This window comes from Macaca nemestrina, chromosome 16, assembly GCF_043159975.1.
Source record: "Macaca nemestrina isolate mMacNem1 chromosome 16, mMacNem.hap1, whole genome shotgun sequence".
NCBI lineage: Eukaryota > Metazoa > Chordata > Mammalia > Primates > Cercopithecidae > Macaca > Macaca nemestrina.
Genome location: NC_092140.1, coordinates 222,380 through 241,383, shown reverse-complemented (window position 1 = coordinate 241,383; position 19,004 = coordinate 222,380). Strand labels below are relative to the sequence as shown.

Here is a 19,004-nt window from a genome sequence, read left to right as displayed (position 1 = left end):
CCCACCCACCACCCAGCACTGCAGGGCCCCAAGCCCGGCTCCCACAGGCTGGAGGGAGGGTTCCGCGGTCAGTCACAGCCCACCCACCACCCAGCACTGCAGGGCCACAAGCCCGGCTCCCACAGGCCAGAGGCTGGAGGATGGGGGCCCGTGGTCAGGTCACAGCCCACCCACCACCCAGCACTGCAGGGCCACAAGCCCGGCTCCCACAGGCCAGAGGCTGGAGGATGGGGGCCCGTGGTCAGGTCACAGCCCACCTACCACCCAGCACTGCAGGGCCACAAGCCCGGCTCCCACAGGCCAGAGGCTGGAGGATGGGGGTCTGTGGTCAGCTCACAGCCCACCTGCCGTGGTCTCAGTGGTCTCAGTGGAAGCCTCACACACTGAGTTGCAGCCTCCTGTGGTTCAGGCTGGGTGGAGTTGTTTATTTCGAAATGTTGGCAAATAGAGCTGTGAGTCTTCAAACTGAACCCAGCGACTCAGTGAGGAAAGCAGGCGGGCTGGGCTGAGACTCACAGCTGCAGCGGCTGTGGTGAGCCGCCTCACCTCCCCAAGCCTCAGTCTCCCCCTCTGTTCAGGGGCACCGAGGAGCTGCCCCTCGGCTCATGGGCTCTGTGGTTGCCAGGCAGGCCACACGCCACTGCACACGGCACCCGGAACACTGTGGCCTTGGCTCCTGCCTCTCCTGCACATGAGGCTCTTTCCTCTCTCCCACCCCACACCCCCCAGAAAAGAACCACCATCCTTACAAACAAATGAGAATCGGCTGGGTCTTTAGGGCCCGGCCACGATGTTTGACTGTCAGGACGAGGCACAGCCAGACACCGGGTCCCCTGCAGCAACTGAGACACCCCAAATCCCAAACCTTCAGTGAGGCCCTGGCGGAAAAAGGTGCTCTCCAGGGGGGCCAGCGGCTAAGCAGGAGGCAGCCGGGCGAGAGGAGGCCAGCAGAGGAGGGAGAAGAGGGGACCTGGCCTTTGCTCCTCATGGATCGTCAGTGCAGCCCCCTCGTGACAGACCCAGCCTCTCCCTGCAGTGGCCCAGCCACACCTCAGGGCCAGGAGGCTCCTGCAGGCACAGGCAGCCAATGAGCCCCTGCCAGGTGTGGGCCTGGGCCTGGGGCAGCCTGCCACATGCAGTAGGCGCTCAGTACTCGCAGAATACAAGCAACCTCATGCTCTCCGCCGGCTGAGTTCCTGTGAGGCTGAGAGAACCCCCTGCATCTGACACAGGCTCCTGTGCCAGCTGAGTTCCTGTGAGGCTGAGAGAACCCCCTGCATCATTCTGACACAGGCTCCTGTGAGCCAGCACGACACAGAAGGACACACACGTGGGCAGAGGTGGAGATGCTGGGCCAGTCTTGGGGGTCACACAGACAGGACCGGGGCTCTGACCTGCTGGGAGATTTGGGGCCAGCAGTCCAGGACTGAGAACAGATCCCTGACCTGGGGCGCCCCGGGGGCTGAGGACAGGCCCCCACCTGCAGCACCCCAGGGCTGATGGGTCCCCACCTGCGGCACCCCAGGGCTGATGGGCCCCCACCTGCGGCACCCCAGGGCTGATGGGCCCCCACCTGCGGCACCCCAGGGCTGATGGGTCCCCACCTGCGGCACCCCAGGGCTGATGGGTCCCCACCTGCGGCACCCCAGGGCTGATGGGTCCCCACCTGCGGCACCCCAGGGCTGATGGGTCCCCTACTCCAGCAGTTCTGGGATGTTCTGGGCTTCAAGGAGCCTCCAGTCGTGTCAAGCAGGTTTTTGTTTAAGCTCTGACTTGAGAAAGAGTGAAAATAAATGTTCAGGGGAAATGTGACTTCTCATAAGTCTCCAAATGTCAAAGTTGGTGTTTCCTAAGCCAACAACTTGGTTTTTATTAAAAGCATCTGAGAGAATGAACAGTCTGTCTCCCAAACCACCAACTTCCTCCTGCCCCTTTCGGTTTCTAACCCCAAATAACTTCTCCCTCCTGAAAAATTTGGTGGAGCTGTGGAGATATTTCTTGGTTTATTCATTTCTACTACACAAAAGTACCATTTTGGGGGTGATTACTTCTTGCGGTTGAACAGAAAGAAACCTTCCTGTCTTTCACAAACACCCGCTGTGTGCACACGGGACGGGACGGGACGGCTTCCACCCAGACGAGCGCAGAGCCTGCCCCGCAGGGCCACAGAGGGAGGGTCCCTGGTGATGTCCCGTCTGCTGGGAAGACCCAGCTCTCCTTGCTCTGCACTAGAAGATCTGTCTGTTCCTTGACTTGTAACGTCTAATTGTATGTAAAATACACAGACAAAAGAACAAGAATCCCCCATGATTCCACTTCCCAGAAAGCGCCACCCCATTGACGGTTCTGTCTGCAAATCCAGATCATTTTGGGGGCAGTCATGATTTTTTAAGCAAAATAACTTTTCCTAGACACAGCTTTGTAACCTAACGCATAACCAGCTTTCAGAGCAAAAGCTCAGGCCGTGGCACCTCTGGGTAGAAGAGGCGGCACCGAAACCGGCCATGCCTGAAGTTTCTTCCTGTTGTGGCCACAGCCCCTTCTCCACGAGATAGGCATATGCAAATGAACCCTGCAAAGGACGCGGGGGCGACGCCGCAGAAAGGGGGGCAGGGCTCCGCGTGGGGCAGGGGGCTCTGCCCAGACTCAACCCCGCTGCAGGGGGTGGGGTCAGACCCAGAACCCCGAGGCAGCGCCTCCCTGAGCCAGGACTGTCTGTGTGGATGAGGGTTTGGGGAGGTCAGCCACGTGGGCGCAGAAGATGCAGGCAGGACAGACAACATTTCATGTCCTCACGTGGACAGAAGGAAACGGGGACATGACGCTCACCGAATATTCTTACAAATGACAGACTGACCCAGCAGGGAGAGACTGAGGTTCTGTTGTGTGTGACTTGGCCAACTGCTCCTTTCTGCTGGACGAGACGGCAATCTCCACTGCGGGGCAGCCTTGGGGAGTGGCGTCATCTCCTTGTTTGAGGGTCGGGGGTGCCGGCCCAGGGGAGGTCCAGGGTGGGAAGCTGGTCCCCAAGCCCCAGTCCTGCCAATCCAATTTCAGGGAGCTTTTCTTTTAAGTAAATAAGGAAACAAATAGTGGCTGCCCTTTAAATGATTAAAAATGATGCTCTGAAAGGTATGGATTGTGAACAAAGCTCACTCTCAACCTCAGGAAAACATTTTTCTAGTGGGACAGAAACTGCCAAGGCCAGAGAGAAAGGGCTCGTCCTCCGAAACGTGTCCACTTCAACACGTTCTGAAGTTACGCCTGTGACAGATGCTGCCCCCCAACCTCCATCTGAAAACTAGAGAAAAAGGGGAAGACAGAGGAGGACGCTCTGCCTAGACGTCGGCTCAGCACCCGCTAGAGGCCCTACAGACTGCAGGGCCTCGGACGCGGGGGCCACACGCAGGGAGGTGGCTTGGGGGACACAGGCCCGCAGTAGAGCTGGGTCTGTAACCTCCTTAGTGGGAAAGAGGGAAGAAGAGAGGCTGAGTTCCGCCTTTCCTTCCTCACACATTCCATTTGCAGCTTCCTGCTGAGTCAGACTGCGATATTGGGCAACAGCAAATCAAACTTGACCCAAGTGCTTCTCCCCAGGGACCGTGAGAAGGGGCTCCTGCCAGGCTGCAGACCCAGCGGCCACAGAGCACCCTGGGGCCCTTCGGAGCTCAGAGATGCAGACGTGGGCTCTTTTTCTTTCCACAGCGACTTTGCCAAATGAACCATCAGACCTTAAAGGTGACACTGACCTTGGAGGAAGCAGCACACTGGGGGCCGGGAGATTCAGGGCTGGGAGACTTGGGGCTGGGAGACTGGGGGATGGGAGACTCGGAGGGCTAAGAGACTCAGGGACTGGGAGACTCAGAGGCTGGGAGACTGGGGGGTGGGAGACTCGGGGGGCTGGGAGACTCAGGGGGCAGGAGACTCGGGGGGCCAGGGGACTCAGGGGCTGGGAGACTCGGGGGCCGGGAGACTCGGGGGCCAGGAGACTGGGGGGAGGGGGACTCAGGGGCTGGGAGACTCGGGAGACTGGCCCCAAAGTGGGTGCCACCATGGAGCAAAGAGCAGGCGGTGGCCAGGGCTAAACTCCCTGGCACGCAGGGCAGCCCTGCCTGACACTTGCCTCTCAGGTGGATGCTGACCAATGACTAACACGGGACCACGTTAATGCACATGCACGGACTAAGGGCTTCTGACCACAGATGCCGTGTGGATTCCAGCTGCAAACTTATGAGAGATCCAGGTTTTGGGTTCAAGTACATTTCCTGCCAACTTTTCGTATGGGGTGGGTTGATGCACTTTGTCCTCACACTACAGGGGCAGCCTGTGGCCAGCCCGCACAGCCCTCCAAGTGGACAGGGCTGCCAGCGTCCACGCAGAACGGCGCCACGGTTTTACACGTGGATGGGGCTGCCAGCGCCCACGCTGAACGGCGCCGCGGTTTTACACGTGGACGGGGCTGCCAGCGCCCACGCTGAACGGCGCCGCGGTTTTACACGTGGACGGGGCTGCCAGCGCCCACGCTGAACGGCACCGTGCTTTTACATGTGGACGGGGCTGCCAGCGTCCACGCTGAACGGTGCCACGGTTTTACTGTCTCGGAACTGTCCCACGTGGGTTTCTCTTTCTTTGCTACCATGTTTTGTTGTGTGTGTGTTTGGGGATTTTTGAGACAAGGTCTTGCTCTGTGGCCCAGGCTGGAGTGCAGTGATGCAATTGTGGTTCACTGCGGCCTCAACCTCCTGGCCTCAAGCAATCCTCCCAGGTCAGCCTCCCAAAGTGCCGGGATTACAGGTGTGCACCACCACACCCGGCCAGAACCATGACTTCTATTTCTAAATTCTTCTGAAATAACTGAAAGACAAGGGGCCCCCATTTCTCAACCTCACCTGAAAGAGAGGTTCCCAAACAGGTCCTCCTCCCACTGGCTCTGATTTAGCAGGTCTGAGAGGATCCCAGCCCGATAAAGACTGCCAGTAATTCTCCGGGCCTCCGGCCTAAAATCCACGGGCCTCTAACAACGGACCATTTAAACACAGAACCGACTTTTATCCAGGGACGCTCCAAAGGGGCTTCTGAAGGGCCCGGTCATGTCTCTTCCCGTTTTCTTCCGAAGAACGGCCATGCCCGGTCGTCGCCAGGGCAACCCCCAAGACTCTCGCAAAGCCGGACTGGGCGCCTGACAACGTTCAGCCTGCAGTTCCTTTTGACGAGTTATTTCAAAGAACCCGGAGTGTGCACTAACATAGCACGAACAACTCTCACTCCTCGGCCTGGCGGGCAGCTGCGCCGAAGCCTTTTGGACTGACGCCAAAGCACTGTGACTGACGCGTGAGATGGTCCCAGTCCCCGGGGCAGGAGGCCCCTCACAGTGTTCTAATAGGTGAAGTCGCCCAGTCGTCAGAACGGGTGGTTCATTCCCACTTGGAAGTAGCCAGACGCAAGGATGTGATTCTTCAGCTAAACGTGTTCTCAAAATCAGAAGCGCCGTTTTGATGAGAGCACACGACCCGTGGTTCCGAACTGAACGGTGGAGTCACAGCTGCGCGGACGTCGTCCCTGATCCCCAGGCCGCTCCTCGTAACGCGGCCGCCCCACGCTTCCCCTGAGGCCGCAGCACCGAGGCCCTGCCTGGCACACTCTCCCTGGCGTCTCTCTTCCCGCCCCCGATATAAACCGTGGCTTCCTGTCCCTGTGCGTCCCACCACACACCGTGTCCTGGTGTTCAACTGCAGTGGTCCTCCCACCGCGGCCTGCGCCCCGCTGGAGCTCTTCAGAAACACACGTTCTGGCCCCGCCCTGGACGTCCCGGGGTCGGCACCCACATCCGCACATGCGCGAGTTGAGCGGCAAACTTGTTGATTTCAAGAGTTTGCTTTTCTTGGCTGACTCCTCTCTTCCTCAAATCGTATCAATAAACACTTTCTAGGCCTCGTACCTCAGTTAACACCCATCTTCTGTACACAGGAAGGAAAATCTTTCTCAGCATTTCCCCCTCTCGAAATCCTTAATTTGTATTCTCGTGGAGTGCGAGCTTCCCAGTTCATCTCTAATTAAAAAGCACTCCCGCGAGTCCACGCAGCAGCCGCCACCGACATACACCTCCTGGACAGCCCTGCGAGTCCACGCGGGGGCCGCCACCGACGTGCGCTTCCTGGACAGCCCTGAGAGTCCACGCGGGGGCCGCCACCGACGTGCGCTTCCTGGACGGCCCTGCGAGTCCACGCGGGGGCCGCCACCGACGTGCGCTTCCTGGACAGCAGGAGCATTTAAGCCAACACCGGTTCACATCCGCGCACCGCCAAGGTCCGAAGCCCAGCTGCCTGCACACCAGAGCCCCAGGGAGCACCTCCTCCTCCTCAAACTAAGCAGCAAGAAAAGTGGGAAGGTGACGTCCACGCTCAGGACATTGTCTACACACAGAAAAATTCTCTACCCGCCGGAAAATGGGAAGGTGACGTACACGCTCGGGACATTCACGGGAAAATGGGAAGGTGACGTCCACGCTCGGGACATTCTCTACCTGCGGGAACATGGGAAGGTGACGTCCATGCTCGGGACATTCTCTACATCAAAGAAAACACATGGGTGTCAGGTAAAGCAGCAGAGGACCTTACCAGAGTGACTTCTCCACAATCTTGGTCCTGAAAACCTCCTCCTGGTCCAGGTTCACCGTGCAGTAGCAATCCCTCATCTTGCTTGGCCCCGGGTAAGAGGGAAGGTTTTTGGCTTCACCTAAAAAGTAAAAGCGACACACGTCATCAGCAGCGTGGAAACGTCTGGTCCCCTGCTCATCGCAGACACGCTTCCAAACCGCAGGTTTACTTCACAGCCGCACGCCGGCCGCCGCTTGTGTGCATTCACCACTCTCCACAAAGGCTTGGGTTTTTTGCCACCGCAAGTCAAAACGTGGATGCGCACACCACATGTACACGCGCGGGACATTCTCTCGCCGAAAGGCAACGGACACGCACGCCACCCTGAAATGCAAGTGGCGCAAGCAGGGACCCGCCAGCCTGGGACTCGGGATTCCTGTGTCTCACTTTGTTTTCCCCGCATTAGTCCCTTTATTTTAACATACAATTTTCCATCTCAGACCTGCTCGAGTGCACAGTTCCGTAGCATTAACCACGTTCACCGAGTTGTGCAACCATCACCACCATCCTCTCCAGAACGCTCTCATCGTGCGAAACGAAGACTCGGTCCCCGTTCAACACCCGCTCCCATCCCCTCCTGCTGTCTCCAGCGGCCCTCGCCCCACGTTGTCTCTGGATCTGACTGCTCTGGGCCTCACGTCGGCCGGCCCTCGCCCCCGTCTGTCTCTGGATCTGACTGCTCTCGGCCTCACGTCGGCGGGATCCACGGGACGTGTCCTTCCGGCTCACTTCGCTCAGCCAGTGCCCTCCAGGGTGGCCCTGCTGTGGCCGCTGACTGGATTCCCTTCTTTTTTCAGGTTGAATAACTTTCCATCGTGCAGAGGGACCTCGTCTTGCTTATTCATTTATCCACTGAGTCCCTTTTTATTTTGAATTTTATGTTATGATATTAGGTCAAAGTTGGCGCCAGAATTAAAAGAAAGAGCTCTTTCTCGTGGACATGATTTGACTGTGAACTCCAGCTGTTTGAATTGCCAGTTAAGAGAAGCGTCCCAGAGGGGCCTAAGCTGGGTCCATGTCTCCCTCCCTCAAGCCCAGAGACACCACCTGAATGCACGTGAAGGAAGTCGAGCCGGTTCCCGGCTGGCCCTGCAGAAAACGCCCGCAGCGCCGGACTCACGCCCGCGGTGCCGGACTCCTTGTTTGCCGGGGTCGATCTGGAGGTCATAACTGAACCCCAGCTGTGACTGCTCTGCTGGCAGCTCGGAGCACACCCCAGCGGCAAGCCTAACGGCCCAGTTTACCAGAGAATCGGGAGGGAGCCGGGAGGGAGAGTGGCAGCTGTCGATCCAGACGGCGGATGCCCAGTTTAAGTCCATTCTGTAAAACAAACGTCTCAAACACACTCGCGCCTCCCCAGGGCCTTCTCCACCTCTGTCATTTGGCTCTAAAGACACCTGGCCATGGTGTCTCGAGGGTGCAGGACGAGAGGACAGATGCAGGCACAGGCACCACGCTGAGACCACACCAAGGCTCACGTAGTTCCTGCTGGTGCCACTCGGGGCCACATCACCTTATTCTTGTTGAAACAAAATCAAAAACAGGAGCAGAGTCGAAGTTTCTCAGATCCCCACTTCTACGCCTTCCAAAGCTTCGCGTCAACTCAGCAAGCACACACGTCATCGCCCACGTGGGCGGTCGGCTCATTTCAAAGACGCCAATTTGCAAACTGGCAGGCCAGAAACTCCAGAGGGCAGAGATAAACTCAGTTTGAAGCTTTTTAAAGACTTTTCATCCACCATATTAACCTGAGGCACTGGGCGAAGGAGCAGAAGCCCCGGGGTCTGGACGAAGGCTCCCGTGTCCACACTGCGTGTATCTCGGGGTCGAGGTGCCGGAGCCCCGGGGTCTGGACGAAGGCTCCTGTGTCCACACTGCGTGTATCTCGGGGTCGAGGTGCCGGCAGGCATTCCCAGCGGCACCCGCTGCTGCCCACACGGAGCGGCTCTCAGGGCCTCACTGTTTGCGGCCATTTCCCGCCAGCGCCCCCGACACACGGTCTGCCTCTCTGGGCCTGAAACTCCTGAACTGCAAAAGCAAGCGACACGGCAGCTCTCGAAGGCTCGTCTGGCTCTGAGACGCTCTAATTCAAAAGGTTCTGGAAATTTTTATTTGGGGAATCATTAAGGAAGCGTCAAAGATAATCGGTTGGTGGGAAAAAACAAATGAACACTTCCTGATGGGCCTGGACCCTCAGAACACCTCAACGCGGCGACTCTCCCAGGACGCACCTTCTTCACCCGCTGCACAGGAGAACACAGCCAGTCCACCAAAACACCAACAGTTCCCACGGCACAGAGCCGTCCACCGAAACACCAACAGTTCCCATGGCACAGGGCCGTCCACCGAAAACACCAACAGTTCCCACGGCACAGGGCCGCCCACCCAAACACCAACAGTTCCCACGGCACAGGGCCGTCCACCGAAACACCAACAGTTCCCACGGCACAGAGCCGTCCACCGAAACACCAACAGTCCCCACGGCACAGAGCCGTCCACCGAAAACACCAACAGTTCCCACGGCACAGGGCCGTCCACCCCAAACACCAACAGTCCCCACGGCACAGGGCCGTCCACCCCAAACACCAACAGTTCCCACGGCACAGGGCCGCCCACCCAAACACCAACAGTTCCCACGGCACGGGGCCGCCCACCCAAACACCAACAGTTCCCACGGCACGGGGCCGCCCACCCAAACACCAACAGTTCCCACGGCACGGGGCCGCCCACCCAAACACCAACAGTTCCCACGGCACGGGGCCGCCCACCCAAACACCAACAGTTCCCACGGCACGGGGCCGCCCACCCAAACACCAACAGTTCCCACGGCACGGGGCCGCCCACCCAAACACCAACAGTTCCCACGGCACGGGGCCGCCCACCCAAACACCAACAGTTCCCACGGCACGGGGCCGCCCACCCAAACACCAACAGTTCCCACGGCACGGGGCCGCCCACCCAAACACCAACAGTTCCCACGGCACGGGGCCGCCCACCCAAACACCAACAGTTCCCACGGCTCGGGGCCGTCCACCCCAAACACCAACAGTTCCCACGGCACAGGGCCGTCCACCGAAACACCAACAGTTCCCACGGCACAGGGCCGTCCACCGAAACACCAACAGTTCCCACGGCACAGGGCCGTCCACCCCAAACACCAACAGTCCCCACGGCACAGGGCCGTCCACCGAAACACCAACAGTCCCCATGGCACAGAGCCGTCCACCCCAAACACCAACAGTTCCCACGGCACAGGGCCGTCCACCGAAACACCAACAGTTCCCACGGCACAGGGCCGTCCACCGAAACACCAACAGTCCCCACGGCACAGGGCCGTCCACCCAGAACGCAACAGTGCCCCAGTTACACGCTCCTGGTGCAAATGACTCTTCTCTCGTGCTTGGTGCAAAGGCTGTTAGCAACGGGCCACGGAGGAGATGCCGCCACATCACGCCAGAGACTCACGCGTCCCGAGACCCAAGTGATCCCTAAACATCTAGGAGGAGACCTGGCCTTGGAGCCAGGTCAGCCAGAAGGTCGTCCAGGCCCGGCCTCCCTGGGGCTGCCCGATCTCCCGATGCAGTGTAACCCTCGAGGCGCAGGGGCCGCGTCACCCAGCACTCTGGAAATGCTGTGCACAGACCACGGCCACCAGCACATGCATTCTCGCAGTTCCAACTGCCTGTGAATCCAGCTGGTCTACCATGAGCCACTGGGGAAAATACTCCAAGTCCTGAGATGAATGGAGCGGGAGCGCCTCCGGAATATCCTGAGAAACACGACTCCAAACCCTGTCAGCTGGTTCTAACGGTGCTCACTCTCATAAACGGGTAATAAAATACGGGAAAGAATGTGATTGCAGACAGGGGACCTCGCCTCCACAGAGGGGCATCCCCCAGGAGGCTGAGGCAAATCATACAGGTTCAAAACCAAAGTTTCACTGGCGGCTGAAAACCCCAGGAAATAATGAGGAAACAGAGAAAGCAAAGGCGGGCGGAGACGAAGCCGCCCTTCTGAGTTCACAAAGGAGCGGAGACACACCGATGCCACACAGGACCCCTCAGGCCCCCCAGGTTCCTGGCGCAGCACAGCCTGCCCGCATCCAGACGGCGTCTCCTGAGGCTGTGACTCCCCTCCTGAGAGTTCACACACAGGACCCCTCACCTACACCGGCTGCACACACAGGACCTCACACCCGCACTCACTGGCGGCACACACAGGACCTCACACCTACACCCACACCGGCTACACACACAGGACCTCACACCCGCACTCACCGGCTACACACACAGGACCTCACACCTACACTCACACCGGCTACACACACAGGACCTCACACCCGCACTCACTGGCTGCACACACAGGACCTCACACTCACACCCACACCCACACCGGCTACACACACAGGACCTCGCACCCGCACTCACTGGCTGCACACACAGGACCTCACACCCACACTCACCGGCTACACACACAGGACCTCACGCCCACACTCACCGGCTACACACACAGGACCTCACACCCACACCGGCTACACACACAGGACCTCACACCCACACCGGCTGCACACACAGGACCTCACACCCGCACTCATTGGCTGCACACACAGGACCTCACACCCACACCGGCTGCACACACAGGACCTCGCACCCACACCCACACCGGCTGCACACACAGGACCTCACGCCCACACTCACCGGCTACACACACAGGACCTCACGCCCACACTCACCGGCTACACACACAGGACCTCACACCCACACCAGCTACACACACAGGACCTCACACCCACACCCACACCGGCTACACACACAGGACCTCGCACCCACACCCACACCGGCTACACACACAGGACCTCGCACCCACACCGGCTGCACACACAGGACCTCACACCCACACCCACACCGGCTGCACACACAGGACCTCACGCCCACACTCACCGGCTACACACACAGGACCTCACACCCACACCGGCTACACACACAGGACCTCACACCCACACCAGCTACACACACAGGACCTCACACCCACACCCACACCGGCTACACACACAGGACCTCGCACCCACACCCACACCGGCTACACACACAGGACCTCGCACCCACACCGGCTGCACACACAGGACCTCACACCCACACCCACACCGGCTGCACACACAGGACCTCGCACCCACACCCACACCGGCTGCACACACAGGACCCCTCACCTACACCGGCTGCACACACAGGACCTCACACCCACACCGGCTACACACACAGGACCTCACACCCACACCCACACCGGCTGCACACACAGGACCTCACACCCACACTCACCGGCTGCACACACAGGACCTCACACCCGCACTCACTGGCTGCACACACAGGACCTCACACCCACACTCACCGGCTACACACACAGGACCTCACACCCACACCGGCTGCACACACAGGAGAGCTCACAGGACAATGCCTGGACCCCCACCCAGAGATTGCCATTCTTTGACTGGGAGCATTCCTGGATGAGTCCCACCTGTCACACTGAATGGTCTTTCTAATGTGCCGCTGGCATCTGCTTGCTGGTGTCTTGCTGAGGACTTTTGTGTCCGTGTTCATCAGGGACATTGGCCTGTAGTTTTTTGTGTTGTGTCCTGGTCTGGTTTGGGTGTCAGGTAACACTAACCTCATTGCTTGAGTTTGGAAGTGTCCCCCTTCTCTCTATTTGTTTGGATTAGTTTGAGTATAATTTGTATCCGTTCTTGAAATGTCTGAACAAATTCAGCAGTGAATCCACCAGGGCCTGGGCTCTTCTTTGCCGGGAGATTTTTTGTTGATTTCTACTTCAATACTTACTGGTCTGTTCAGGTACTGCTTCTTTACGGCTCCATCTTGGTAGGTTGTATGTGTCCAGGAATTTATAAAATTTCTCTAGGTTTTCTAATGTGTTGGTATACAGTTGTTCATAATAGTTTCTAGTGAGCCTTTGTACTTCTGTGCTATCAGTTATACTGTTTCCTTTTCCATCCTTGATTTTATCTATTTAGGTCTTATCTTTTTTTTCTTAATGTAGCTAGAGCTTTGTCAATTTTATCTTTTCAAAAAAAATCGACTTTTCATTTTGTCGATCTTTTGTCTTTTTTGTCTCAATTTCATTCATTTCTGCTCAGATCTTTGTTATTTCTTTCCTTCTACTAATTTGGGGTTTGGTTTCTTGCTTTTCCAGTTCCTTGCATCACTAGGTTGTTTACTTGAAGTCTTTCTACTTTTATGACATAGGCATTCATTGCTATAAACTTACCTCTTCGCACTGCTTCTGCTGTATCCCATAGGTTTTGGTATGTTATGTTTCCATTTTCATTTGTTTCAAGAAATTTTAAAATTTCCTTCTTCATTTCTTCCCTGACCCACCGGTCATTCGGGAGCATGTTGTTTAATTTCCATGTGTTTACATAGTTTCCAAAGTTCCTCTTGTTATGGTTTCTAGTTTTTTTTATTGTGGTGAGAAAAGAGACTTGATATAATTTCGACATTTTTTATTTTTTGAGACTGTTCTGTGAGCTAACCTATGGTCTATCCTGGAGAATGTTCCACTAGCCAATGAGAATAATGTGTATTCTGCAGCCGTTGGATGAAATATTCTGTAAATGTTTGTCAGGCTCTTTTTGCCTAGAGTATAGTTTAACTCCAATGTTTCTTGTTGATTTTTCTGCCTAGATGACCTTCCCTTTGCTGAAAGTGGGGTGTGAAGTCCCCTACTATTGTTGTATTACAGTCTGCCTCTCTCTTTAGATCTATTAATATCTATTTTATATATATCGGGGTGCTCTGGTACTGGGTGCATATATATTTACTATTGTTATATCCCCTTGCTGAATTGACCTCCTTTTGTAGGCCTCATGAGGCTTACAAAAAACATTCTATAGTTATAACAAGTTATTAAAACTGATACCAACTTACCTTTGATTGTAAAAAAAAAAAGAGACAAACAAAAGCCTATACACATTAACTCCCTTCTCCTCCCATATTTTGAATTTTTGGTGTCACAATTTATATTTTGATATTGCCTATCTCTTAACTGTTGTGGTTATTATTTATTAATTGTGTCTTTCATTCTTCTTACAAAAGGTAGAAGTGGTTTACACACCATAATTACAGTATTAGTATGACAATCACATTAGCATCCTGTTCCTTTGGTTTGAAGAACTCCCTGTAGGGCTTCTTGTAGGACAGGCTGGTAGTGATGAGTCTCCTCAGCTTTTGTCTGAGAAAGCCGCCATCTCTCCTTCATTTCTGAGTGACAGCTTTGCTGGGTACACCATTTTTAGTTGACAATTGCTTTCCTTTAGCGCTCTGCATATATCATCCTGCTCCCTCCTGGCCTAAAGGTTTCTGCTGAGAAGTTGCTGCCAGGAATACTGGATCTCCCCGAAATGTTATTTGCTGCTTTTCTCTTGCTGCTTTTGATGTCATCTCTTTGTCTTTGATCTTTGAGAGTTTTTTGATTACCGTATATCTTAGAGTATTCTTATTTGGGTTGAATCTGATTGGTGACCTTTGACCTTCTTGTACCTGAATATTTATATCTTTCTCCAGGTTGGAAAGTTTTCTGTTGCTTATTTGAATAAGTTTTCTTCTGCTTGTTTTTCTCAATTCCCTTTTTAACTCTGAAAGCTTGAATATTTGCTCTTTTGATGTTGTCCCATAGATCTTGTAAGCTTTCTTCATTTCTTTTCATTTTTTGTTTTTTCTTCTCTGTGTATTTTCAAATACTCTGTCTTTGAGCTCACTGATTCTTCTTTCTGTTTGATAAGTTCTGCTACTAATACTCTCTTTCATTTTTCCATTTCATTCATTGTATTTTTCTGCTCTAAGATTTCCATTTGATTGTTTTCTGTTACTTCAATCTGTTAACTTTCTCTGATAAATGTGTAAATTCATTCTCTGTTTTCTTGAAGTTCATTGAGCTTCCTGAAAACAGCTATTTTGAATTATTTGTCTGAGAGATCACACATCTCCATCGTTATGTTACGGCCAGTCTCTCGCACCTTATTTTATCCATTTCGTAAGGTCACATTTGCCTGAATGTTCTGGTGCTTGTGGGTGATGATGAGTCTGAATCCCAAGGGTCCCACAGAGAGACTTTAGACTGTGATAGGTACGGAATTATTGTTGTTGTGGGAAATATAAGCAGGTTACTTTCAATTCTACCACTCAATAAACTAAACATAGCATTACCATATGATCTACCAATTTCACTCCTAGGTATATACTCGAAAGAATTGAAAACTGGTGTGCAAACAAAAACATACACGGATGTTCATAGCAGCACTATTCACAATAGTCAAAAAAGGTGAAAACAACACAAACGTCCATCAACACACGAACTGATAAAATGTGATGCGCCATTAGCGGTTGCCAGGGGATGGGAAGTGATTAAAGGATGTTCTTCTGGTGCTTACAAAGTGTTGAAACTAGAGAGGGATGATGGCTGCACAGCGTTGTAAATATGCTAAATGCCACTGAATCGTACACTTTAAAATTCTTAAAATGCTGAATTTCATGTTGTGTGTATTTTACAACTTAAAAAAAACATGGTTACCTAAGTATTGATAGAAGCAACATTGGTAAATGTGAATGTGTTTAGTACATACGCATCACATTCTACCTGACATCCTTTTTTGGAATAAGAAAGGGAATAAATAAATACTTCTTTTAGAGCTTATATTTAATTATATTATTTTTATTTATGCATTTTTGGGGCTATAATATACACTCAGTAAATAGAGCTCAACATGTTTACACATGTGCACAGCCACACAGTCGGCACCCAGACCGAGGCACAGGCTCCCTGACTCCAGAATGTCCTCTCACGTCCCGCCCCACCCAAAGCTTAGCACTCTTCAGAGTTCTAGAGTCACCCTATTCTTACAGCTCAGATCAACAGAGCCATACACTATGTACCTACATCTGCTACTCTAGTAGGGGGTGAAAGATGATGACATTCTACCTTTCATTTTAGTTCATGAAATGAAATAATTTTGTAAGAGGAATTTACTATTTAGTAATCCATTAGTGAAGTTCACACAGGAAAGTCGGGATAAATGCTTGATTATTCCCTTTTATTTACTGGGTTTTCAAATAATGGCTTGGCTACCTATCATCCTCCATTGGTGAATAATTTGGGGCTTTTTAGTAATTTTTTGCAATTATTTTTTATTGAGATGTAATTCACATATCATACAATTCACCCTTTTAAAGTGTACAATTCAGTGGTTTTTAGTATATTCACAGAGTTATAAAACCATCACCACTAACTCCAAAGAATTTTCATTACCCGAAAAAGAAGCCCCATACCCATTCCCAGTCCCGCCGCCCTCCCCACAGTCCCTGGCATCCACGGATCCACCCTCTATCGCTACCGATTTGCCCGTCCTGAACATCTCACAGAAAGGGGATCACATGTGGCCTCCTGCACCTGGCTTCCTTGAGGCAGCCTCATGTTTTCTAGATTCTTCCATGCTATAGACTCAGGGCTTCACTCCTTCCTGTGGCTGATTAAGAGAGACCTGTTTATGTCATGCACACACCTTCACACGCGTCCACTCACACTCACAAGTCACCGAACAGCTCAGGCAGCAGGCAAGGCTCCAGAGAGACACTCCGAGGGTCAGGATGATGGGCCCGGCTGTTTCCACAAACCAGGTGGCTTGGGGCAACTCATCCAACCTCTCCAGGCCTCAGTTTCCCCATCTGTAAGCTCAGTGGCTGGGCCTCAGGTGACCCTGGGTCTCCTTCCAACTCCACAATTCTGTGATTTGAGCAAACAAGTCCAATCCTGAGTTCTGTCTCCCTTTCTAATCCAGTAAAAGTTAAGCTATTGTGTTCACTTGACTCAGCGGAGTCTGTGGGGGCAGAGCAATTATGACACGAAACCACAATTCTCTTTGGCACTGCAAGCTAATCCAAGTTAATTTTTCACACCACGATTGGCAAAATCTGCCTACAGGGAAAGGCTCTAAGCAAAGGCCTAGAGAGTTTTCACCCGTGCAAAAATGCTGTTTTCATTTGTGAAACACACTTTGTTACTTTACGGTGAAAGTTCACAGCTAGAATCCAGCCTCTCCTCTCTGTATGCCAAGAGAGTTTCAACACCAGGTTCTGTGAACTTCTACAAACCAAGCAACTAAGTGAAGCCCTCATCCCGTGGCTCTCCGGGTGGCCCTGGGCGGCATCGGTGTCCGCGAAGGGGGTGCTCTCCGGGTGGCCCTGGGCGGCATCGGTGTCCGGGAAGGGGGTGCTCTCCGGGTGGCCCTGGGTGGCATCAGTGTGCCCGGAAGGGGGTGCTCTCCAGGTGGCCCTGGGCGGCATCAGTGTGCCCAGAAGGGGGTGCTCTCCAGGTGGCCCTGGGCGGCATCAGTGTGCCCGGAAGGGGGTGCTCTCCGGGTGGCCCTGGGCGGCATCGGTGTCCGGGAAGGGGGTGCTCTCCGGGTGGCCCTGGGCGGCATCGGTGTCCGGGAAGGGGGTGCTCTCCGGGTGGCCCTGGGCGGCATCGGTGTGCTGGGAAGGGGGTGCACAGGCCCACCCCGGCGGGCTACCTGGGAGTCCACGTGCTTGAAAATGCTGGGTGACCCTGACGCAGGCTCGGGTCTGAGAGCTGCTCAGCGGCCCACGCCTCCTCTGGAAAAACGCTTTTCTCACTGTCACCCGAATAGCATCTCGGCCGTTCTCCGACACTCAGTGGCTCTGCACCCCCGGCTCAGAACCCTGTGCATTGCCTCAGCTCAGAGGCCCATCATCGAGCCGACCTCCTGCTTAAAGCCACCTTCTCACAGTGTTCAGTCCCGGGGACCCCAGTTGGGACAGTTCGCAGAGTGTGAGCTCTGGTCAACCATCCGTGTCCTGGGTACGACTCACCCTCCTTCGTGATTCAGACTATTCCAGCCTGGAATAGCTCGATGGCTCCGATGGGAACAACTGCTCCTTTCCAGCCAAATGGCCCATTTCCCAAACGCCTTCCCTGTCTGTTCTCTAAATACTGTAGCACCACACTGACCAGCGGGGCGGTCTCCACCACAGTTAGGACCACCCTTCCCCCCTCCTCCCCCAAAGCACTCAGCAGCACCCACCGAATGAAGCACTGACCCTTCGGCCAGGCTCTGGAGCCCCCACAAGCAATGTCCATCTGCGTCCAGTGATTGGACGTACTCACCCTACACCGCAGCCAAACGCACTCCGTGTTTGCCAACGTGGGCACCTTTGTACATGTGTTCTCTCCGCCTGCAGGGCCCTCCTTCGCGTCTCCATCCTTCCCGTGTGCCAGGCCACGCTCAAAGTCTCCTCCTCCGCGAGGCTCCCAGATCACCCCCAAAGCCACCGCACCTGTCCCCGAGTGTCCAAGGCGTCACAGTTTCACTGAGGCTGTGGCGCGTCCCCTTCCGCCAGGTGCAGCACTGCGTCTGCGTGTCCACGTCCCTCCCGGACCGAGCGGTTCTCAGCAGACACCGGCTGTTCAAAGGAGCATCTTTAGAGCTAACAGGAACGTCCAGAGGCCAGAGGCCGGGGTGGTCTGAGAACTGTCACTCATCTCTGCTTCAGTTAACTGAGCAATAAAATACCCTGCAGGTAAGATCAGACGGCAGGTGCCAGTGTGTCCTGAAAAGCCGCAAGTCTACAAGCAGCCGGCAACCTGCCTGGCCATGCTGTGTGCATCCCCACAGGGCGCCAGGCACAAACACCCGAACGTCCATCCCATTCCCAATTCAGGGCAACGGGTCCAAAAGACGCTGTCGCTGCTACGTGAGGCAGAACATCACAGCAATGAGGCAGGCAGCAAATAGATGCCTCAGGGCGTTTCTCAAAGAAAGGAATGATGCAGCCTGAAAATCCCACCAGAAGTACCTTCCTGCAAGCATCTAAACGCCCTCTGAGTTCCACTTCCCAGGAGAGAGCAGTTACGTGAAGCAGCGATCACAGGGAGAACGGAAGTGCCCGGCCACAAAGGCTGCCGTCCGTCTCCTCGTCCCATTCCACCTTACAGAACGGCTGCCCTCTGCAGGGCCACACCGTTGCCCAGATGCAGATGCCGAGACGGGAGCTGATGGGCAGGTTTCTGGGGTGAGTGGCGGGAGAGAGTGGGCAGCAGACAGGACAGGGGACGCAGCCTATGCGGAGCGGATGAGTCAGGAAGACCCCGCCTGGGTCTCAAGACCCCACCATGGGGTCTTGTCTCATTCGTGAACCTGTACACGCCTTGCAGCAGTGCAGATGGCCAGGGCTCCGCCGCAGGGGCTCCAGGGAGACCACCAGCGAGAGACGGAGACCCCTGGGAACAAAGCGGGCCCAGATGGAGACCTCAGACAAAGGCAGCTCT

At 54.6% G+C, this 19,004-nt stretch overlaps 1 protein-coding gene across 4 annotated transcripts in view; it reads right to left on the bottom strand.

Annotated features, from left to right (window-relative positions):
• The window catches only part of LOC105485231 (RAS p21 protein activator 3), a 124,104-nt gene that overhangs the window by 72,797 nt on the left and 32,303 nt on the right, over positions 1-19,004 (bottom strand). For 3 of the 4 annotated variants that reach the window (XM_011747466.2, XM_011747467.3, XM_071080972.1), the window contains exon 2: positions 6,618-6,735. In XM_011747466.2, the coding sequence (XP_011745768.1) occupies positions 6,618-6,735 (118 nt within the window). Of the gene's footprint in view, positions 1-6,617; positions 6,736-17,843; positions 18,502-19,004 lie in introns of those variants that run through there. The other variant, XM_011747469.3, reaches the window with a different exon arrangement.